The 23,883-nt window shown below is 47.0% G+C and overlaps 4 protein-coding genes across 9 annotated transcripts in view; 2 read left to right on the forward strand and 2 right to left on the reverse strand.

Moving 5' to 3' along the window:
* ece2a (endothelin converting enzyme 2a) overlaps positions 1-2,046 on the forward strand; it is a 45,515-nt gene extending 43,469 nt beyond the window's left edge. For all 5 annotated transcript variants that reach the window (XM_072704216.1, XM_023818520.2, XM_072704219.1 and 2 more), the window contains one exon: positions 1,217-2,046. In XM_072704216.1, the coding sequence (XP_072560317.1) occupies positions 1,217-1,501 (285 nt within the window). In that variant the 3' untranslated portion in view covers positions 1,502-2,046. The remainder of the gene's footprint in view (positions 1-1,216) is intronic.
* A 3,743-nt stretch (positions 2,047-5,789) lies between these two features.
* camk2n2a (calcium/calmodulin-dependent protein kinase II inhibitor 2a) lies at positions 5,790-8,918 on the reverse strand. Its single transcript, XM_023818522.2, has 2 exons — positions 8,360-8,918; positions 5,790-7,531 (listed from the first exon to the last, which is right to left on the reverse strand). Exons 1-2 carry the CDS (start codon positions 8,526-8,528, stop codon positions 7,461-7,463), a joined length of 240 nt encoding a protein of 79 aa, XP_023674290.1. The 5' UTR covers positions 8,529-8,918; the 3' UTR covers positions 5,790-7,460.
* A 6,689-nt stretch (positions 8,919-15,607) lies between these two features.
* Positions 15,608-19,706, reverse strand: mul2 (mitochondrial E3 ubiquitin protein ligase 2). Its single transcript, XM_023818517.2, has 5 exons — positions 19,608-19,706; positions 18,701-18,833; positions 18,377-18,464; positions 18,110-18,230; positions 15,608-17,049 (listed from the first exon to the last, which is right to left on the reverse strand). The coding sequence occupies exons 1-5, from the start codon at positions 19,697-19,699 to the stop codon at positions 16,356-16,358; spliced, it is 1,128 nt and encodes a 375-aa protein (XP_023674285.1). The 5' UTR covers positions 19,700-19,706; the 3' UTR covers positions 15,608-16,355.
* On the forward strand, positions 18,233-23,493 carry alg3 (ALG3 alpha-1,3- mannosyltransferase). Of its 2 annotated transcripts, XM_072704213.1 has the most exons (10): positions 18,233-18,253; positions 18,740-18,854; positions 20,305-20,404; positions 20,509-20,656; positions 20,883-21,037; positions 21,175-21,301; positions 21,701-21,906; positions 22,001-22,073; positions 22,190-22,335; positions 22,426-23,493. In XM_072704213.1, the coding sequence occupies exons 3-10, from the start codon at positions 20,331-20,333 to the stop codon at positions 22,574-22,576; spliced, it is 1,080 nt and encodes a 359-aa protein (XP_072560314.1). In that variant the 5' UTR covers positions 18,233-18,253; positions 18,740-18,854; positions 20,305-20,330; the 3' UTR covers positions 22,577-23,493. The 2 variants fall into 2 exon arrangements, with proteins under 2 accessions (XP_072560314.1, XP_072560313.1); XM_072704212.1 differs by lacking the exons at positions 18,233-18,253; positions 18,740-18,854 and adding an exon at positions 19,750-19,930.
* The last annotated feature ends 390 nt before the right edge of the window (positions 23,494-23,883 follow it).

Here is a 23,883-nt window from a genome sequence, read left to right on the forward strand (position 1 = left end):
GCCCGGTCCGGTTGCTCGGTCCCGTTCCCATCCCTCTGTTTACGTGCGCGAACCGCCGGCCTTAACCAGCCACAGCTGTTTGCCGCGAGGCAATTAACCCGAGACGATGTAATTAGTCAAGAAGAGCAATTACCTTGCGTTGCTCTCAATTATCACCCCAGGAATGCAAATGGAGGAGATATTTAAAAAAAAATCAGGATCAAAGGAAGTGCTGAGTCAGGAGCCTAAAGGAGGCGGCTGCGTTCCGCCCTCCGCGTGTGGGGCAGTGGCCGCCGCCTCGCTGCCTCGCTGCCTCGCCTCCCCCCTTGTGCTGCTCTGGAGCTTCCCAGCCCTGCGATTCGGGTTCCCCTTCCCCCCCACAGACAGACACCATTCCAAGCCAACAAGGGCTGTGAGCCAAGGGCTGTGAGCAGTTGTGGGATTCGTCTGACACCCAGAGCTGCCTCCTTTGTCACGTTGGTTAGAACCCGGAGCGTTTCTCGCCTGATGGATGTCTGACTTTGGGACTGAATGTACAGGCACCAGGTACCCCCCGTCCCCCCCCCTCCCCGGCCCTCGATCGGTAAATGGTAACATTCTTGGGATTGCACTCGTGTCCCATGATCGGAGACTCTGTGTCCCTGTGGCTACATGGAGAGTCTGCCTGTTCCCAGTTGGAACGCGCCGCTCGAGCCCCCCCACCACCCCCCGTCCCTCTGCAGCCAGTAATCAGGTCAGAGGAGTCGGCCTGTGGACAAACATTCCCAGCGGGAGTGAGCCAGGCTCTTCACACGGTCTCCTTCTGGTCCTCCTCCTCTCCGCGTCCCTGTGATCCGGAGCTGGGTGCCTCAGCCTTACTTTCACAGTGCTGCGTAAACTGAAGCGTTTCTCCGACGGGACCCAACCTGTATTTACACAGCTGGACACTAACAGTCCGCTTTACGCTGTTTCGGCACCAAGTCCGTGTCTTTACCCACTGGCTCACCCGGTTTGGCGATTTGTGGCTTCATCGCTTAATTATGTGCGGAGCTGGAAGCATGCTGCCCCATGGCTGCCGGTTTCAGCGATAGTGCAAGGCCCCGCCCCCTTCTCCTCCCCCCTCTGAATTATTCATGGCCGCCCCATTGCCGTGGCGAGCTGAGCCTGAGGCTGTCATGTGACTCATGCATTCAGACCCCTTGCATCGCTCTCCGATTCGATGGGCCGCCTGACGTTTGCCCCATTGCCTCCCTCGTAGGCAAGCCGGCTGCTGAGACCTGCCGGACGTTTTATCTCCATCACCTTCGCCCAGCCACACTTCCGGAGGCGGATCCTGGCCCGGCGCGAGTACGGCTGGTCCGTGGTGCAACATAGCTACGGCGACGGCTTCCAGTACTTCTTCTACGTCATGACCAAGGGCGAGGCACTGAGCCCGGAGGACCAGGCCCTGGAGAAGAGGCTCCTGGAGAGTGAGGACCCCCAGGCCGTGGTGCCCCGGGAGGAGCCCGATTCAGAGGACTACCTGAGCAGAATCTGTCTTTAAGGCAGCCCCCAACCTCCCCCCCCCCACCCCCAAACGCTATGCCAAAGCCTCACAGGGAGTCTGCCAGCATTTTAACCAGCACACGTGACTGCTAAATGATCAGAATTAATTTACCACTCAAGTCTTCAGATATGTTTGTACCTGGTAGACATTTTTAAGATTTTATATGCAGATTTATACGTTTAAATGGCGGCCGGATGGTCTTTTTTGTTTTTATTTCAGTCCTTTTTTAGATTCTGCAAATCTATCTGCCTTTTTTTGTTTCTTTCGCTGCCTCACGGGAATCAAAGTCAAAAATCTGACACTGAGAGATAAAATGCTGGATATCAGGAAAATGCGAAGAGGCCCCCTTGGGACCGGCCCACTGCGAAGAGATGTCTGCGTTTCTCAAGGAAACACTGCAGGAAGTCGCAGGCCTCACTGCTGTTTAAATATAGATTCCGTGGGGTCATTAATAAGACCGAAATCATTTATTTTTAATAATCTGCTGAAATGTAATTACAGTCTATTTTTACGGCCGAATAAAAGGTGTGTGATTTCTGTGACTCGCTCCTCCTCGCAGTCCGAAAATTATTTGCCAAAAATTATTTGGCCCAGGGAAAGAAAAGTGGAGTATTGATCAGTAAACTGTGGTAAACATTCCAAAGAAGTGTTTTTAATGTTTTTTTTTTTCTCTGAAAGGAACAAAGGCTAGTGGTATTGAAATGGGAAGTGCTGGGATTCGTGAATAACCTGGAAGTCCGGGCTTTGATCAAGGGATCCAGGAAGTGCTGGGATTCGTGTGCAGCCACCCGAAGGAGCGACTCAGCGGGGCGGCGACCCAGCACACTTCCTGACCCACCTCCCCTACTCTGCATGTTTCCGTGTCTCTCTGCTCGCTCACTCAACATTCTTGCTCTCCTGCTTCCCCATCATCCTGCCTTCTCGCCCTCTCCTGCCCACCCGCCGCTCTCTTGCCCACCTGCCCTTTCTCCCGCCCACCTGCCCTCTCTCTCACTCACCCGCCTGTCTGCTCCATTGCCCGCTCTCTCTCCTGCTCGCCCGCCCACCTGCCTTCCCGCCTACTTTCTCACGGACAGGCCGGCCCACTCTCCGCATCGCCGCCGTTTTTGCTGACTGCCAATGCCAACTCCTGCCATGATTCTGCCAGGGCGCTTACGCTGCAGTATGTGACTCGCATAAGGCGTTTAGAGGACACCTGCGTCCCGAGGTGAGGACGCAGCCGCCCCCCCGCCATTGGAGGCTAGCCCCAGGCGCGCCCGCTTCGCCCACAGATTGTGTTCCACGGGGCAGGGAGATTCCCGCGGTCTGGGGTTCAGATTCCTTATTTCATTTTACCCGTCTGATTTCTCAGCGATACACTGACTGACACCAGAATAGTGTGAATGTAAGCATTAGGGGTCCCTGTTTGGAATACCGCTGCACTTTGGTATTCGCACTTTGCACCTAAAAGCCTGTACGTCCCATTGTGTGTCAGCAGCTGGCATCGCTGTTAAGGAGCTGTAATTAATAGACCGTGTGTTTGTTTGCCGGGAAGTGCAGTTGCTCTTGAATCTTTAAGGGAAGTGTTTGTCCCAACTTCTTGATTAAACATGAAGCATCAGATGGCAGAGGGAGCCCGACACATGAGTGAGTTTGCAGGAAGCAGAGCCACATACCTGACAGGATATAAAAACGCCTGAAGTTGTGGCTGCTTTCAGATTGGCTGTCACTTTCTCCTTAGAGGCCTGTGGCTTCTTCAGATCGGCCGCAAAGCGCAGCTCAGATTAGCCAGTGAGGTTTCATAAAGTTCAGCCTCACCCCCCCCCCCCTTGTCAATGCAAAATAAAAGAACAGCACTGACTACTTATTCTCACTTCTGTCTGCGCTTTAACTTAAAGACGTCCACTTTCCAAATGATTAAAGAAAGTACTATATATAAATTTGTCGAACCCTTTGCCGGTGGAGCTGTTTTAAGCACCGTTCCTTTGCTGTGGATGTGACGGGCGGCTCGATTTTCCGCTTTGTCTTGGGGAAATGCAGCCGCTGGCTCTGTCAGCAGGTCGTCAGCGTCTGGGAGTGTCTGCGTCCTCATTGGCTGAAAACACTTGACCTTTGAACCCCGGCGCCTTCACGTGATACCTCTTTAGGCCGTGGCATCAAAGGCGTGTGGTTTTAAGTGCCCCTCCACTTGACGTCCCTGGATTAACGCCCGCCCGTCCCGTCCTCCCCCCTCCCAGCCTATGGGCAGATTCTCTGTCATCAGGAGCCCCCCGGGGGACGACAGACGACCGCGGCTCACGCCGGGTTTATCGACATGCCGACGGGGAAGAGACTGGCGTTTGTTCGGCCTGTGCAGGATGGGAGGTGGGGGCATGGATGACCGTCGGATGTTATGCAACCCCGGGCACTGGCAGATCAGGGAGCAGCAGCAGCTGTCTCAGTCCTGGCGGCCTGCCACGCTGCCCGGGATGGGATGGAGGCCTGACGTCATGGGGAGGGGGGGTGGCGGCAACCTCCTGAGGCCATGGGTGCGATGGGACAGAGCACCCGAGGTCATGACCTTTAGGTTCTCCACGGGCTGGAATGTCACGACCTTGGACTGAGTCAGCTTTATACACGGCCCTCTGCAGCCAATCAGCCGGCAGTCAGACTCACCCAACCCCCCCCCCCCCCTTCCAATACCAAGGGCAGGTTCACAGCTTGGAACCAAACTTCCCTCACTTACCCCCCGTAATTAAACTTCAGGGCATTGAGTGTAGGAGGTCTGATATCAGCTTAGTCTTTAGAGGGTTAAAGTTAACCCTAAGCAAGAATTTGCCCATTTCTGGTATTATCTCTCCCTCTCTCTGGTCGCTTTTTGTGCTGTTTATGTAATATGTGGCTTTATTTTCTTCCTTTTTTATTTGTTTTTTGAGCATGTCTCACTGTGAAGCGCCTGCTCATGGTCTCTGTTGTGGACCTTGTCTGTCTTCCTGCGTCATGCCCTGCCGCTGGCACTCAAAAGCACAGCACACACCTTTTCTTCTTTCCAAGGACAGTTGGCTAAATTAAACCCCAAGTAAGTATATGATGCTCGTAGCGTCGTAATAAAAGGGTGGGTGACATTTCAGGGGAGTTTTGACACACAACTGCACTTACTGCAACTTCTCAACCCAATGAATACATGATGAGCACATTCACTGCCATCTGATTCCAGTGTTTCGTCATAACTTTCTGAGATCATATTAAATTATCTATCTATTTATCTGTCTGTCTGTCTACATATATTTCAGGGAAGCTGTACTTCTTCAAACCTAACAAAGCCAGTAGTTCCTGGCAAGTATTAAAATGCTTCACGGTTATTTTCAAATTTGTCGTCTAAGCGAGTCTGCTTATCTGCTTTCATGCCACCCAGCAAATCATCTTTCCTATGTGCTCGCATTTCTGCATGGTTCGCGTCTGCACCAGAGAGCAAACTGGAATCTCACAGCAAAATGAGGCGAGTCATCCCGTCTTTTCAGCCAGGAAACAGCCTGTGAAGAATGCCGAGCTCGGTGCGCTAAAACTCAGCGCTTTACACTGTGTGTCGAAGTAGCGATGAAAGTGTTTAACTCGAGCTGTGAATGCACCTCATACTCTCCCAAGGGTCTTTGCTCAGGTGCTGGGATCCAGAGTAAAACTGCGTTTCTGAAATGAGACGTATATTAAGCACGGATAGGCTACCTGAAATCATTGCCTCGTTATGCTGCATCGAGCCTTTATAACGAAGTTATGGGAATATCAACATTGCAAATGGCAACTCGCTTGGGTTTGTCTACCAGTTTGCAGGAATCGTTATCCGAACCATGTTCGCCCACTAGAAATGAGCCCTCGCCTTCGGTCACCGACATTTCCGCGCAAAAAAAAACATCTGAGTGTTTGTTTCTGCGGAAGACGCCGGAGCAAAGCTTGAACAGATGGGCCTCTTAATAAAAACGGCTTTGTTTGATGGCGAAGCCCAGCTGCAAATGCTGGCTCGGCGCTCAGCCTCTCAGAAGCATTTATTTTGGGTTTAATCGACAAATATAGCGGACGTAACACAGCAGGAACATATGAATGGCTTGAGTAGATGATAATAATGAGTTATGGGGAGGTCTTTTGTGGCCACCGTTATGATTAGTGCTGTTTCTCATTGTTTTTTTCTGGTTTGTTTGTTTGCACGGCACCACGGTGACAGGAAAACCGCAGTAGCCGCCTTTGCGTGACCCATGCAGTCTATATGTTGGTTCTGCTGGGATTTTATTTTTATTACTGCCGTTTATAAATAAATACAAGAGTACGCCCCACAAACTGTTATTTCACCATTTATTAGTTCACCAAATACAGTGAAAATGGCATCATCATATACAATGAATCATTCTTAGAATGTCATGACGTTTTCGTCGCTTTTTTGCTTCATAAAATGACGTTTCATTATTGAAAATATTAAGGTTTCATGCACAACAAACCATATTCAATTTCTGTAAAAGAATGTTACAAAAGATTTTAAATTAAAAAACGTAACGGTAATGTCCAAAAATCTGTCAAATAACAGCGCGTTATTTGAGTATACTCGTAAACAGCGCAACAGACTCTAAAATCGCCAATTCTAACGAATCCGTCAACGAAGCTCAAGTCACAGTTATACGATTTATCAATAATAGTTAAACATTGATGTGTGCAAAACCCGAAACACATTCAGTAAGTCTTTTTTCTTTAAAAAACAGCGTCCCACACTGGATATTGATTGAGACAGACAAAACCTCATAGATTCTTCGGTAGTCTCAGAATATCCTCTCCAAAGTACAAACTTTTTTGTTGATGAATTGTAAGACGTTAGACGAGCGTATCAGTTTAAATAACAAATAGTTAGATATAAAAATACAAATATGAATTTTGTTAAAAAGAATCGTGCCAGGGTAAGAATGGTGCTGGTGCCTGTGTTGGCACCTGAGAGAAAGTTCATGCAACAAAAAGGATGGAGGAAAAAAAAGTCGACTTTTATTTATGTAAGACAAAAACATAATCGCAAAATCGAAATAAATAATAATAGTAATTCAAATTATTCCCGTCAGTCTTTTTTTTTTTTAATGTTTTCATGTATTTGTGTTTAACCATCCCTGCTGGCGTCCAGAAATCTTTCGATATTTTTGAACGCGAGGTGTGAAACTGATAAGCGCAGGTGTCAATAAATTAAGAGCCGACCTGCATCATCATAGTGTCTGGGGGGACTAAATAGTACAATCTTTTTCTACGTATATATATTTCTCAGCATGTTTGTGACGGGCAAAATTGAAAAGAAAGGGGTGGGCTAATACAATGAAATACCCTTGTGTTGATTACCCCATTAATACATACACCAGGTCTCGTCGTTTGGGTCTTCATTGTCCGGTTGGTCTAGGCTATTTTAAAGACCTCTCTAGCAAGCAATCGGAATGCATTCTACGTGTGGATAGTACTGAATGAAACAGCTCGTTTGAATGCTGTTTTGCCGACTGTGTTTTCAACATAAAGCTTTATATCGGGAGAAGATGGTCTTCAAACTGAAGTTCTGTACAAATATAGAAATAGAGCTTCGGGCGACATTTCGCTTCCAGATGTTGCTGCTGTTGTTGTTTTCTTGTTTTCTTCCTTTTTTGTTGCTTACAGCGCGTTTTGGCAGACGGTGGTCATGAAATAATGGCAAGTTCATCATCCATCGTAGAAATCGGCTAAGGTGGAGAAACGGAGCTGCGGTGATGCCGTCACGGTATCGTGCTGCTCAGCAGTGGTTTAAATCGGGTTTCGTTTGGAGAATTGCCAGCAACCCCAAAATAAATCTCGGTCTTCCGTTGTCATCTTTCCCTTTCTCCTTCATTTCCCCGTCATCGTCATCGCTTCGTGCCTTCGTTTCTCCTATACAATCCTTGAACACATGCACGTCCGACAGGTGCTTCAAATCGGTGATTAAAATAAAAAGTCTGCAAGGCATCGTTCCCGTTTAAACGCCGGGTGATGATTTGTCTGTCATTCCCTTCAGAACCTCGTCTATTCGGTCGTCTTCAATAACCACTATAGAGGGAGAAAGGGGGAAATATGGTTTTATTTTCTGGCATGCAATAATTTCCAACTTAACACAAATAACAGCATATCTTCCGCATGTCTGCTGTTTTTCTCACCGTTTTTTTTCTACGACAAACAGCTGTTCTAAATTCATTCGCTTGAAGTGAAATGATGCACACGTCTCTGGCGCATGTTGCCGAAGACAATCGAAACAGCCCATTTCACAAGATCGTGTTTTAACATCTGGAATCTTTTCAAATTAAGCAAGTGATAATTCGGATATGCGAAAGCGTGTGGATTATTTCTGAGAAAATTATATTTTTATGCGTATCTAATTAGCAGTTAACTGTTTGGTGCTTTAGTTTAATAGTCGAAATGTAAGTTCAGTTTAGTGAACAATGTTCCGACGATATACTAAGATATACATATCTTCCAATATGTCTAAAATATTAAAAGTGGATTTCCGAAGCCTTAACCCAAACAATGTCATATACGAAGAACGCGTAAATCATCTAAACGCGCTTAATGCGACCTGTTATTCAGTTATGCACAATTTCATTTTTTATTCTTTATATATCTGTCTATTTTATCTTGACTGGATCTGCTACAAGTCCAAAAATAGGAGGTTCATATCTTGCATTGCAGTATGTGTTGACACTCAGTATTCAAGAGACATAAGGTCTATATGTCACACGCACTATTCGTTATTGTTTTCATATTTACGCACCTTGCAGCATGTATTTGGCGGGATCATCGTTGTTGTCACCTATTAACACGTGCGCAACCTTTGTCTAGAGGTCTTTTGCAACTACGAGAGTTTGATACCCTATTGCTTACCTCGTTTAGCTCTGCCAATCTGTCCCAGTTTGGGGGGTCTTTTTCCCTGCGATGCCCCGAAAAAAGAGTTGGTGTCTTGCAGTCCGCAGCTGAAAGACATTTGACTGACTTCGCTATCTGCTCCGTATCCGCTCATTTTCCCCTCGTTGTATGGCAGGACCTCGGACATTATGGCACTGACAATGAGCCTCTTCCGAAAAGGTAAAAAAACGGATGAAAGCGGTGCCGACGGTCAATGGTAGATGGACTTCCGCGAATAATTGCACTTCTCAGACGATCCTCTTGAAGTGATCTCAAGCGCAAATGTAGCACCTCTTTCGCACAGCCGGAGCGCACGACCCAATTTGACAACGTCGCGGAGAGCCGTGTTTATGGGTGTTGTGTTCGTGTGCGTGTTCAGAGAGGTCTGATGAGAAAAATGGGAGATCCCGGGATCATAAAGGAAACCCAGGCGGAACAGTGAAGTCATCCATCCGGGTTTAAAGTGATGTGTGTGCGTGCGTGTGTATGTTTGTGTGTCTGGGTGCGAGCATGTATTGGAGTTTGTGTGTGTGTGTGTGTGTGTGTGAGGGAGACTGGAAGTAGGGGATGAGAGAACCTTAGGAGAGTAGAAAGAGTGACATCAACAGGCGAACTGTGTTATTAACTCCAGCATACAAAAACAAGTACAGTACCAATCCATACTTAGGCTGGGAATCAGAAGGATACGTATCGTTTTAGATGTCATACGAAGTCAGACAGCCAGTTTCAGATATAAAACTAATCTAAACAGGATATTGCCATGCACAAATTGCAAGGAAATGTTATGCTTATTAAAGCATCTGCAGAGTTTATGGGATGACGAATCTGGAATTGGCGCATACAATAGAGTACGAATATTAGATTCATTAACTTAATCATCTTGCTCTGAAAACGGGTCGAAAGTATCTGTTTGCTGTCTGAACTGTTTTTTTTCCTGTCGCGTCCACTATTAGATGATAAAAACGGTAAAAGGGCAACAGAAAGATAAAACCATAAAACAAAAGGTTCTACGCCAATGTGTATGACTGCTTCTTTCACTTCGATCCAGAGTTGATTCCTACATGTCCCTGATTCAATTTTTTTTTTTCAAAGAAAAGGAACAACATTGAAAACAACCATCTACAACAGAGCAATCCTGTTAGATTGCCGAGTTCTCCAGTTTGGAAAATGCGTCTCTTAGCAGCACTATATACTCCGTTAACGTTTGGTGATTCCTGAAAGTCAGTTGAATTGCAGTACTTTGCAACAGCTACTTTTACTTTATTTAACAGCAAGTCGCCAGAGCAACCTGTGCATGAAGGGCACATGAACGTTACTCGCAGTAATATATTCGTAATGCTTATATAAGCACAACGAACCGGCACCCGTTTTCTGCAATACAGTCTAGTACTAACAGGCCGGGTTCTGCAGTTTTTCCCGTGTTATAAGATTTCCATACAGTGTGTTTGCGGAGGCTTTTGAGCAGATCGGCGGTACTGCTGATGCAGTCGTCAGCAGAGGACGGTCGCTGCATCCTAATAGCGATCCGGTGTGAGAAACACCCGGCTGCCGCAGTCTCCCCGGTGCGCCTGTTCCTTCGCTACCGCGCCGCGCCGCGCCGCGATTAACGGCGCATTTCAGCTGTATATATCACTGCGTCTGAGGCGTCGATTATTTTCCGCATCGCTCTTCTCCCCCGAGGGGCTTTTTATTATACGTTTCATGCGGAGCTGGCGCCTGTTAACCTTGAAAGTGTACAAACACAAGTGCGCTGGTCAATTTGTTTTCGTATTAATTCCCAAGCAGTATAATTACAATTTCCATAAACTGTGCTGGCTGTAATAAGTCACCCTGGGGACGAGATCGGTTTATCTGCTCATATGGATGTCCAATATAAGGGCAGTTTTGCAAAAGAAAGGGTTGATTATCATTAAATATGTAAACCTACTTATAACGTCAACATTATGTAAAAGTAGTATGTTCATATTCAGCACCAAGGCTAGCGTTCAAGTATGCGCCTGGCTTGCTTGTTGAATCTATATCGTTGTTCAGTTTCTTTACTGATAATCAAAGGCCCAGCTCTGTTTTCTACTCATCGTCTACTTATGAACATGCATATTATGTCCCGCTATTCAGACGCAAACGTTAAAGATTTAGTCCCCTTTTACGTAAGGAATTTCAATATAGCTACAAACTTGCTGCAAACGGTAGATATATACGCGTATATCTGCTAGGTGCCTGTTATGCAAGAGGCCTTTTTACAGAGATAGAATGTAGGCAAGGGCGTAACTCTGGTTTGAACGTGGGGGGGCGGGGGAGGTCTCCACTCTTTTAGGGGGGAGACATGATTATTGGGAGGGGTTGTATTAGCCGGATTTGGTGCGGTGTGTGTGTGTGTGTGTGTGCGACCCCCCAGTAATTTATGCTCATGAATGTATGTCAGTACACTGCTACACTAATGTTACTCCTTGCTGCTATTCATCTTAATGTGTCAGTCTGGGATGGCAGACATATCTAAGTAAAGCCATTCTCACTGTTTCTGTGTCCAGATCCGGAGAGTAACTATGCCACAACTTGATTAGTGATGTTATATAATGACCACGATCTGCCAGACTTCTCCCTTTCATGGGATTGCAGGCCAGGGCAGGCTGAGGACAGCTGCTGACTGATGTGGAATTCATGTCTAGGCAGATTGCATTATGGGGCAAGTTTGGGATGTGGTGGATGGTGGAATGGGGGTTAATGAAACCGTGAATGAAAGCTGTTCTTCTTTCACCAAGGTCACTGCGGATCTGTATACAGTCAGCAGCAGGCAAACAGCATAAACAGGCTAAGATGTGGCCCTACTTGGGATTATTTAGATCCGGGGTGGCCAATCTGCTCCAGAAAGGGCTGTTGTGTGTGTGGGTTTCCGCTGTAGTCGGTCCTTTATGGATGAAATTGGCCACCCCAATGTAGACCGTAGCTGTTTCTGTAAGCCAGACATTTTGAGTCATGGTCCATCCGAATCTTTTAATCAAGGGGTCTTTACCAGGGGGAGATTTTCCCCATAAGTCGAAGTATCTTTTACTGTCAGCTTCAGATATATGATGCATGGAGGTGAAATGTCACTCTTGTCGGTCATAGTGCCAGTGAGAATGTAAATAAAGACATGGACATAGACTAAGAAATACATTTCACTATGTGATTACTGCAAATTTAGTACAGAATAAAAAGTCTGGTTTCCTTTTTGGTTTCATGTATTGTGGGGACTAAGAGACTGGGCCTATACACAGAAGGTTTTAGGTTCGAATCCCAGCAGGGGCTTAACCAAACATGGGCAGGAAGTGGCAGGCCTCTTACCGCGGTGCCTGAAGGCCGCTAACAAGGCTGCCGGGCGAGGGGGACTCGGAGGCCCACGACAGGCCGCTCGCGTCTGATTTACGGCGCAGGCCGTGCCTTCGCAGGTAATGTAATCACTCAGGGGCGCCGTGGAAGCCATGTGAACTTCATTTGAAGCCCCCCAGACAGAGCCCCCCCCATCCTTAAGGCATGTAATGGCAGACATCCCGAGCCAATTAAATGTGGGACGGGAATAGATTCACTCACAAACGAGGCCGGTTTTTGTCCCCAGTTGTTTTTTTGTTCTTTTTATCATACAGACAAACTGCCTACGTATGCGTGTAAGTCACCTGCTATCCGAGAAGGCAGATCTGCTGTGGAGGAGGAAAAGAAGTAGGCAGTGATGCATTTGTGTAGCCGGGTGGGGGTGGGGGGGTCTTTCAGGACAGCGGCGCCCCCATCCTCCCAAATTAAACTAGACTGGCAGCATTCTGTCATTTGTCGATCTGAGCACGTGGCGAGTTCCTGAGGAGGGTGTCCTGTGAGCCCGACTGACAGCGTAGGTATAAGCAAAAGTACAGTCCTCCTGTTCTACTATTCAGGGTTTAAATTCAGCTTCAGAGGCATATTTTCATAGACATTTTGCCCAGCAGGCTTAGTGTATAAGCATGTAAATATGTGCCCTTTGCCTTTGAATGGTCGTATCTATACATTAAATTAGTGCACAGCAGGTGAGGTGAAGCTGATTTTCATCATTAAAACATCCCACAGTGTGCATTTCAGATGCCTTGGATACAATTTTCAGCAAAGCAACCAAATGTTGGCGCGGAATTTATAAAGCAATCTGCATTTTAAATGTAAAATAGTGACTCTTAAACCCATCACTCTATTTTATAAATATGGGAGCTGATAATCCAAATAATTACAGAATTTATTAATGTATTTATTTTTGACAGAATCTTTTTCATTTTACTGTGTGAGATTCATCATCTTTAAGGCCGTGTCTGTGGGCTTTCTGTGGTACGGCAGTTTCAGTACCGAATGGCCATAATCCTCTTTATTTTGAAAAAGGGAAAAATCCTTTTAGCGACGCAGTGTTACTTAACAGGGAAGCAAGCCGACCGCACATGGAATAATGTTGCGTCCAGGCTGCTCAGGTTCTCTGGTGTGGCGGTACAGCTGTGTTCTGGAACATTCCGCCTATCTGCTCCCGGCTCACGGGGCCCATCAGAGTGGCAGGTGGTTTCTCTTCCCAACATGCCCCCCTCCCTGCTCATTAGGACCCTTTATCTGGTTCATTGGTTCTCTTACCATGAATATAGTTTCCCAGAATCGATTAACTGTACATTTCATGTCTTTTTTTCCCCCCAAACCAAAATCATCAACGCATCTGGAAAAATAAAAAGCTTAAAAAGCAACCATCAGATAAATGCTGATTGGTTAGTCGACTGGGGAGGGGCTTGTTGTGTTTACCTAATCCAGTGTTTCCCAATCCGGTCCTCGGAGACTCACAGACGGTCCATGTTTTTACTCTTTCTCAGCTCCCTGCCAGACAGTCTGCATCTGTGTTCCCTCCCGGGAGCTGGGAGGGAACAAAAACGTGGACTGCTGCAGGTCCACAAAGACCGCATTGGGAAACACTGACCTAATCTATCACAATATGCTAATATACCCTCTTTGGCCACTTCATTAAAAACATCTATCATGCCCCATTTGTTTCTAGAACCACTGTTATACTGGGCTCTTGTTTTGCTCAAGACTATCCTGTTTTCTTTAATAAATTTGGCCATATCTCTTCTGACCTTAACAAGGAGTTTTTGCTCACAGATATTCTGCTGACAGGATTATTTTCTCGTTAATTACACCATTCTCTGTAAACTCTAGACACCATGGAGGGTGGTGGTTCTCTCTGCGATGCAGCATGCATAACGCAGAGTTTATCGCACCACATTCAAACCTGCTTAGATTGTGCATGTTAGCCATTCTAATGCTGAGTCAAACAGTGAGCGAACCAATTAACCTGGGGAGGGGGGGGGGGGGGTATTTCACAAAGCAGCGTTTCCCAATTAACTGGGTAACTTAAGACAAACATGAAAACTGTCCAATAGGAGGAGAAGTTTGTGACACTGATATTGGACAATCCTTAAATTTGGCTTATCTAGTTAATAAAAAAAAATCCTGCTTTGTGTTTTGCATGTATACAGTTTGCAGCTTCATGATTGGCTGTTTGCATTACCTAATAATCTAGCCACTGTGTGTATATAATATATTAGACAAAATATAGACTTTGATATATTAAATAGCAACGTTAACCATGCCTGCAACTGGCCAGTTGCTTCTGTTCAACCACAACAAGCCAGTTCGTATAGGAAATTATTTAAAAAAAATTCAAGCCCAGAAACCTACAGCCTTTACAGAGGAGTGGGGGAGAGATCGGTTCCCATAGCAACAAACTAGATCAACAAGTTGCGTGTTTTACTGTTGACCAGGGGACAGAGTGCTGGTAGGTGTGGATGTCTGGAAGAACGATGCTTTTTCTGTCAGGGTCTGCATTCTCATTAGCTGGGTTGGAACCTCGTGTGACAGATTCGGCACGTGAGGCAGGGGCTGCAGTCATGTTCCCATGGTAACTGGGTCACGCAGGTACACCCTCCTCCATCCCACCTAGGTGACTGTGATAATTAGTGGAGGTTGACGTGATTTTTGCTTTCCGTCACCTCCGGCGAGCTGCACATATTTAAACATGCGTGCTTCTGATCAGACACGGGTCAACCAGAACAGGCTGATCTACAGGAACCCAACAGTCCAGAATGAGTTAAAGGAATGGTTGTGGTATCAGAAGGATTCGGTTTCAGATCATTAAGTCTTGCTGTGATATACTTCAGCGAGGTCCTTAACCTGATTTTTTTTCCCCTTTAAAATAACCATCTGTATAAATTTTGTTTCTTATGAATTGCTTTATATGGAAGAACAATCGAGATCTGAGGCCCGATCTGGGTCCAGTCCTGTTGGGTGAAGCAGCTTCACTTTGCATTTGCCTGTGAAGATTTTTGTTAGAGCTGAAAACCGTGTTGGGAGGAAGACAGGCATGCAGTCCCCACGTTCCTTCAACATTTCAAGCTATTTTAACAAACGCTGTAGAAAAACTGCAGCCTTCCTTGGTTCCACTCTGCCACCTGGTGGACAAATTCTGGCACTGTCCGGTGATGTAATACATGCATGTTTTCCTCATGCTAGCATATCTCAGCAGTTAATTTAGGGAAAAATTCACAAGTAATCACGTTAGGAATGTCTCGATATTAGCCCTGGCCGCTAGGCTCACCCAGATGGCCAGCAGCTCTCCACGCTTAAGCACACCTCACGCAGCTCTCCAGCTTATTGGCAGGTTGAGCAGACGTGTTGGAGGCTGGCCCTCCAGGACCAAAGTCTAGGAACCCTGGCCTACTGCAAAGCCGCGAGCCATGCCTGAGGATCTGAGCTGCATGTCATTGGATAGAGGGACTGCTCTGAGCGCCCCCTCATGGCACAGAAAAGCAGTTGTCACGCGAAGTCCTCCCTGAACCTCGCAGCTGTTTCTGAAATGCCTGAAGGATTCTGTCAGGTCGACCCCACCCACTGAGGATTTATAGCACCGAGAGTCCCACCTGCTGTGCTGCCCCCCCCACCATTTTTTTCCATTCCATTACAGTGTCTGCTGTCACAGACTGAAACAGAATACTGTTTATCTCTCACTGAAAACACTATCCATAACAACCCAGAACACACATGTGACATGCATGTGAACTGCATGAATGCTAATAAGAGATTCTTGTTCATATAACAGCAAAGGCACCTAAAGTGCAAACATATACTACACGTTACACACCTTCCTGATTGTACCTGAAAAATTGTCAAATTGTTTAAACAAAAGAATAACGGAGATCTCTGTGCCTTCGTACGTAATCACCTTTACTTATTTTTTGACAGTGCCACTTCCTGTTTGGAAGCAGAGAAGGATTCTGACAGTGCCACTTCCTGTTTGGAAGTAGATAACTGCTTTTGTGCGTTTTAAATTCTCCTGGCTTGCATGTGTGACTCTGCTCGTGGCCTATGTACATTCCCACAGGTTCTGCCACATCAGCGGCCAGTGCAGCGAGCATACAGAGTACCCCCCCACCCAAAAACACACACACCTAAAGGACATCAAAAATCACAAAGTAATATGGGGGTGGGGAAGGAGACCACACAGTTTTAAGCCAGTATATTTACACTGCATTTATGAACCAGCAGCTGATGAAATTAAGGTGCTAATTAGCAGCATTAAGAAGATACACACAGTGACGATACGCATTTCCTCTGTGAATATAATCACACCGCAACAAACAGAAAGGCTCAATTTACGCTTCAGACACCAGGCTGGATACCAGCCCATACCAGGCTGGAGTAAGGGGCTCCCCAGCAGGGGGCTGGCGGGCACCCTGATGGGCATCGTGATGGGGAGGTCAGAGGAGAATGGGATTCTAGTTTAGTGTATAACTGAGCTCAGCTGTTGGGGGCAGGGGGGGGCTTGGACTATGGCTGCGAGTTTAGGGCCCCAGTCAGGTAGAGAGGCATCCAGAAGCTGGGTTTGGCGGAAGCTCTTTAATGTTAGACTTTGACATTCTTACGTATAGGTGGTGTAGGAGCTCTCAGGAGCTCAGGCCTGGTAGAGGGGAACCACCCTGTTTATGTGCTGCCTGCAGATGGGGCAGATGGGCTGCAGCAGGACCTGGGAGCACTGGAAACAGCAGCAGACATGTCCGCAGTCCAGCAGCACGCAGCTGCGCGCCCTGCTCATGCAGATCACGCAGGCGTTGTCGGGCAGCTCGTCGCCCTCGCCCAGGTCGTCGAACTCCCGCCGCAGACGCTCCTGCTCCCGCCGGGCCTGTAGGTGGCGGTAGTGGCGCCGGGCGGCCCAGAGGAGTACCGCAACGCCAGCCAGCAGGCACGCCAGACCCAGTGCCCGCCACATCCACGCCTGGCCCGCCTGCGCTGCCTGCATCGTCTCGAAATCGACCGGCGTGAGGAAGAACTCAGACCCATCCGCGGGTGGCCGCAGCTTAAGCGTGCAGTCCGTGTCGAGGAAGAGCTCGCCCACGCCCGTCAGCGTGGCCCCTACTTTCACCATCTCCTCCATCTCCAGTTGGCCCTTGGGCTTCTCCCCACTCAGGTACTGGCCGATGATGTCCGTGAAGCCGTAGCTGGCCTGGTGGAACTTCTCGTGGACGATTTCCATGTCCAGGCCTGAGGCCTCCAGTGGACAGAGCACACGGACGGCCGCCTCGTCCGAGCCCACGAGGTTAAAGGGCACCGTGTTGACACGCTGATGCAGGATCCGCTCGCTATCTGTCCTATGGGCCAAAAAGAGGTGTAAGTAAGAGACAAGAACCATCCTGCAGGAGATCTCCAGCAATAACACCTAGAAGGAATAGATAGCAAATACACTGAATATACACTGGGACATTCTGTCAGCCTAAACCTTCTCATGTTATACCCCTTTCTTGTCTCTCTTCACTGGCACCCTAATGCTGCTCACATCATGTTCAAGTTCAGCATGGTGCTGGCTTACATGTCCATCAAAGGACAGGCACCAATCTCTGTCAAAAGGCTCCTCAAGATCTATGTCTCATCCCACCTCCTTCGGTAAGCAAACCAACGATGCTTCTTTTGTGTGGTTCCTCGATGGTGGAATGAGCTACTGAACAATGTCCACTCATCTGACTTCCTCTCTACTTTGATGAATCAACTTAAAACCCATCTGTTCCATGAATCCCTATACTATCCTGATTATTCTTTGAATGCTTTTGCACTTACTGGCTGTTGAGTAGTCTTATTAGGTTCTCACTTTGTTAATAGTTTTATGTGCAGTTGTGTGGTTGTTGGGGAGCTCTTGCTCCAGAACTGCTTACACTTGTACCTGAGCATTCACTGGAAGCTCAGCATAAATACTGTACTGTACCTGAGCATTCACTGGAAGCTCAGCCTGAATACTGTACTGTACCTGAGCATTCACTGGAAGCTCAGCCTAAATACTGTACTGTAACTGGGCATTCACTGGAAGCTCAGCATAAATACTGTACTGTACCTGAGCATTCACTGGAAGCTCAGCCTAAATACTGTACTGTAACTAGGCATTCACTGGAAGCTCAGCCTAATTACTGTACTGTACCTGAGCATTCACTGGAAGCTCAGCCTAAATACTGTACTGTAACTGGGCATTCACTGGAAGCTCAGCCTTGCTGCACTTGCTGCCTAGTTGACTCCTTGACGGCATGAATGTTTGCAATGTGCTACTTTCCTCACCATAAGTCGCTTTGGGGCGAGTGTCTCTTAAATGTGTGAATGTGAATTTGCATACCACCAGCAACATCAGCATGACAGAACTGGACTTGGCCCGGTCCCGGTCCATACCATGTACGGGCCAGGCTGTTCCACACCAGTTTGTGCTCCCTGAGAACCAGCTTCTGTACCACGCCAATGCTGCCCTCCTGGAACTGACTGCGGAGTGGCTCCCCCACTGGCTGCACCCTCCCTGGGCACCACAGTGGAAGGGCGGTAAGGAGAGAGGCAGGTCAGGGAGGTTAATTCCGAACACGGCGCTCCACACCATTGTTTAGAGAAGCCGGACAGAGACCTGCAGTGAGGCGGCCGGCCAGGAGCACGGAGGAGGCTGCTCACCTTGGATGATTACATACTGGAGACATTTCCCAGGGGTGGCATTTAAAATGCTAGCGAGACTTTTGTCCAGAGATAGTCGAGGTGCTTCCTGGAAGCCATGCAGACAGAATCGCAGTTTAAACCATTCGGCCTCTTCTCTGTCATTTATGTTTGCTTCAAATCGGTTTCATGGCAACATGCTCTCAGTGCAGAAAAGCAGCCAGAATTTTTTCACACACAGGAACACATATACTCCTTAACATCCACACGATTTATATTATGTAAGAATGTATGATGTTTTAATTCTTACGCAGATTTCAAGTGCGGCTAAAGCAGAACACAAACCTTGAGTCTGTTCACCGTTTTCCGTTTCTTCCTGTACAGGAAATAGAAGAGTCCTGACAAAGCCACGCTGGTGCCAAGGCATACCACTTCCACCGTTTTCAGCGGAAAGTCATTCATCTTCACACACCGGGGTATTGGAAACGGGCAAGACAGAGTTAGTTTTGCAATTCTGACTTACAGGAATGCTTTAGTGGATGATCTGTAATGGTGATTTATTTTATTTTATTAAAGCTGCAAATGTACTTGTTTTTTTTATCATTTACATTTATGAGCGCGTGTGTAAAGTCATTTAAAACGGCGACATGTAAGCCTCGTGGATTTAAATTAAACTGTGAATGACCTACAAAATGCCTGCTTTATTGTAGAAAGTTGGACGTTCGTAATCTTCAAGCGTAACATAATTATAAACCATGAAACTTGGGCAGTGAAGGTACATTTCGGTTTTACTTTTGTTGTCTTCTACATCAGATAATCGAACATTACACATTACTGTCATATGTGCCAATGGAAATGGATTATGTTACATTGTGTAAAACACTGTTATTTTTTTTATGCAAATTGAAATAAACGAGAGCAGTTATAGTTGGGTAGATGTCAAAATGTCTAATAATTATAAATTTTAACTTGATTGGAGATATCTAGATTCCATATAACCCAATAACAGCCAAAAAAGCAACAGATTAGTATTCATGCAGCATTTTGTTAAGGTTTCCTTACAAACGACATTTCCTAAGAATGTAACACGCTAGCTGGCTAGTTCGGCTACTCGATGTTAAGGTTTTTGGTTATCTTCAGACTAAAATATCTAGTACAATTTTAGAACGCATTTTGAAAATCTAAATCTTAATTTATATCGCTAATGCCGATGGTTTAAATGTACATTATCTGTGTGTTTCTTGGTATTTACTTCTTTAAAAAGCTTCGGGTGACATTCCCTCCCCCGGAAGTGCTGCTCTCGGCCGGAAGGGGAAAGGTCCTTCGGCGGTTATCCCTGGTCATGTGACCGGCTTGTTAGTCACACGTGTCACGGCCTGTGTGCTTGGGTAGCAATGGCATCGGGTGGGAGAAAGAAGTCTGTAGGTCCGCCGTCTCGGGTGTGGGGCACGCTGCGCACTCTTTGGCAGGAGAAGCATATGGTCTTATTCAAAGCGGAGTATACGTTTCTGGTGACTGCTGTGCTTTGGCTTTTCGAAATCGGCATCAACATATGGGTGATTCAAAAAGTCGCGTGTAAGTTAACGTAGACAACATCACTGTTACTAACTGGTGATAGGTGAAACGGACTTTCTGGCTGTGTGCATTTTAATAACAGGCTTGTTTGCTGCGGGTTGTCGGTCCTCTGCTACTTAGTTTAAAATTGCGGCAAATTAAAAGATAACTGTCTGCACCTCAAGTTAATAAAAGAGTTACGTGTGGTCTCTCGGACCTGTTTTTCGGAGGTATCATTGATGTAAAGAGCCGTGCTTTCAAGTCAGGAAACTGTGTGCGTTTGTAGTTCGGTTGTTGAACGTAAGATAAGTAATCATGTAAACGCGTTTTTTGGAGCGAGCGATAACGGCTCGATCTGAGCTAATGAAGTCATTCATTCGCGTATCTTCTGTCAGACACAGAGATCGACTGGAAAGCGTACATGGAAGAGGTGGAAGGAGTCATCAATGGCACCTACGACTATACCCTACTTAAAGGAGGCACCGGCCCTTTGGTGTGAGTACCATCCGAAGAGCATTGTACCTCTGACCAGTCTTAAAAGGTGGTCGACCGCTGGAGGCTATTTGCCTTCAATCTCCCGTTTGTCTTTTTGCGCACAGGTACCCAGCTGGTTTTGTATACATCTTCACGGCTCTGTACTACATAACTGGCCACGGGCTGAATATCCGGATGGGGCAGTACCTGTTTGCTGCTTTTTACTTAGTCACTTTGCTGCTGGTCTTCCGTATCTACCACCGAACCCAGAGGGTGAGCATGGCACCATGGCTGGCAGAGAAATATACGCTTTTATCCAGCAAAGCAGGTGCATGTGACTGGAGATACAGTTCAGGGTAATGATTTTAAATGGTACAACAGCATTTCTCTTCTGGGACCTGCCTTTTAATCCAAAGTGTATTCTGATTAAGCCTGGATAGTGGTGTCGTACATTTTGGTGGCTGTGCTTTAGTGACCGGTCTTTGGTGGCTGGATCCAGGTCCCTCCCTACGTCTTCTTCTTCGTGTGCTGTGCCTCCTACCGCATCCACTCCATCTACGTTTTGCGGCTCTTCAACGATCCGGTGGCCATGATGCTGCTGTTCGGTGCCACCAACCTCTTCCTGGAAGGCCACTGGACCATGGGCTGCGCTTTCTACAGGCGAGTCTGGGTGTTAATGGAACCACAGTCCCGCTCCTTTTGAAAGATCGGCCTTGCCTTTTTGTTGCCTTGCTCAGGTCACATGACAGGTTCCGCATGTGTGCGTGACATGACCACCCTCTTGGCCCCACCTGCAGTCTGGCCGTGTCGGTGAAGATGAACGTGCTCCTCTTCGCTCCGGGGCTCCTCTTCCTTCTCCTCTGGGAGTTTGGCTGGCAGGGCACCCTTCCCCGACTGAGCCTCTGTGCCACTATACAGGTGACCTACTTGTGACCTTACATCCACCACGTGTTAACTTGTTATATATTTTCATTAGAAATATATTGCCCATAGTTGTATCCAGGAACTAGATGGACCAACAGACTTTCGTTTCCTTAGTGCTTAAATGAATCATAATCTAAAAGCACACCTTTTAATACTACTGTTGGTGGTTTATTACTGTTGTGTGTTTAAAGTACTGTTTTGTAGCTGAAACTTGTCCGAAAGCAACAGTTCCTAATTTATAAAAGTAAATCAATGTATTGCAGCTGTTCAGGTTGATACAAAGGTGCAACAGCAGGCCCTTCTGGCATCTGGCAGCTTTCAGACAATGACTCAGTGTCTTAGGGTTAGGAGTGGTGAGGAGCCTGGGCTGAAGGTGGCCTTTGTGTCCCACAGTTGCTGCTCGGCCTGCCGTTCCTCCTTGCGAACCCCGTGGGCTACATCAGCCGCGCCTTCGACTTGGGACGCCAATTCCTCTTTAGGTGGACCGTCAACTGGCGCTTCCTCCCAGAGGAGATCTTCCTGAGCCGCTATTTCCACCTCAGCCTGCTGGGGGTGCACCTGCTGACCCTGGTGCTGTTTGCACTCCTCAGGTGGAAAAGGTACTGCGGCTGGAAATCTAAAGGCAACCCCCTCAACCTAAACAGCCCTAAACCCTTGAAAATGGTCAAATGAATCCATCCACTGCTCTTTCAGGCCTGGAGAGAGCATCATGGCGCTGCTGAAGGACCCGTCCAAGAGGACACAGCCTCAGAAGCTGAGTCCTGACCATATCCTGTTTCTTGACCCTTGTGGTAGAGTGCCTCATTCTCAGCAGCCTTGTGGTTGATTTTCTAGCTGCTTAACTGGATGTATAGTGTACCATGTGACCTTAACAGCCAATCACAGATCATCAGCATCCTGTTCACGTCCAACTTCATTGGCATGTGCTTCAGCCGCTCGCTGCACTATCAGTTCTACGTGTGGTATTTCCACACCCTGCCCTACCTACTGTGGAGTGGGGGGGTGAAGAAGCTGGCCCACCTGCTTAGGTAGCCCCCCCCCCCCCCCCGTCGACACTGGTTTCCATTCAGGGGGAGCTCAAGGTCACCTTGTCCTGACTGTTACCTCTGTCTTTCCAGGGTCCTGATCCTGGGGCTGATCGAGCTATGCTGGAACACATATCCGTCCACGGTGTACAGCTCAGCTGCCCTCCACGTGTGTCACCTTGTCATCCTGCTGTCCCTGTGGTTGGCACCTCAGGAGGGTGGGGACAAGCCCAAACGGTCCTGAGCAGGGACCTGCCCTTTGCTCTGCGTGGTGAGACATGGGTTGACTGCAGGTGTGGGTGTCACTCTTAAGCATCACTGAGGCGTCTCTGCCTCTGGCCCCGCCCATACCCCCCCCCCCCCCCCCCCCATGGATTTCATGGGGGTTAGCGTAAACGGCGTCCTCTTCCACTTCCTGCCGATAGTCATACTGGTACCCAGGGAACCACTGTTCACACAGACAAGGAAACAGGATGACAGGAAGTTCTCAGGTTTTACAAACTGACTCTTGAAGCCGGCCAATAAAACTAGGAAGTATTTTGTGTGGTGGTTTAAGAAAGAGTATGTTATTTTATTTGGATGTTTACATGGTTTGTGTGTTTGGTTAAGTTAGTCCAATAGTAATGCAAGCCTGGTCCTCTTAGTTTTTCATGAATCGTGTCAGCTATCTGAGCTGGGTAACAGGTACCTTGCCATTTTTGCGGCTTGTCAGGTGCAGGTCAGTGGCTTAACGGATTTGCTTTTTGTGAGCTTATAGTGCCTGCTGCACTCGCGTCGTCGGGGGGCAGGGAAATGTGTGACAGTAATGCTCAGAGCAGGACAAAAACTCATCATTCCGGAACAAAAATGGCACTGATGGTAATAGACTGTGAATTGCCAATATACAATCATATGGAAGTTTGTGATGCATTTTTAAATGAATCTATGCAGTATTGAGAATCATTGCTGTAAATATAATAAAATCGGCATTCAGCAGAGTCTGGTGGAGTGTGTGGTTGGTGTGAAAATGGACAGATGTCTGTTGCTGAATCTGCCATTTTATTTTTCATCTGCAGCGATATGTTCATAAGCCATCCTCCGTATGCAGGTGAGTCTGATGTTCATAATGTTCCTCTGACATTCTCCGTACTGTAAATAAATGCAGGTTATGCTGTGATGGAATGGGATTGTTCTGTTTTACCTGAAGCGTGCACATGTACAGTTGGATGTGACCCAAAAGTCTGACATTATGGTCGAATAGTTTAGTCATGCGCCACCTACTTAAGCTCTTGCGCGTTTCATTCGCTTGATCAGAAAGATGGTTTTCTTTTTGCAGTTTAGCATCAAGGGTGCTCTCTACCATATTTCTTAGCATTTGGTCAATTCAACTAATTTTTTTTTATTTAAATTGCCCAAAAATAAAATTTGACCAAATGAAACACTGTGTAAATATCTGGAAAAAGTTCTTACTGCATGGTTGCTATCTGACTTTTTTTAATAGCATTTTTCATTGCCAAGTTTTACTTAGGTTTATTTAAACAACAGCCTGGTGGCATAGTGGTTAGCACTGTC

The sequence above is a fragment of the Paramormyrops kingsleyae genome, chromosome 21 (genome assembly GCF_048594095.1).
Source record: "Paramormyrops kingsleyae isolate MSU_618 chromosome 21, PKINGS_0.4, whole genome shotgun sequence".
Classification (NCBI taxonomy): domain Eukaryota; kingdom Metazoa; phylum Chordata; class Actinopteri; order Osteoglossiformes; family Mormyridae; genus Paramormyrops; species Paramormyrops kingsleyae.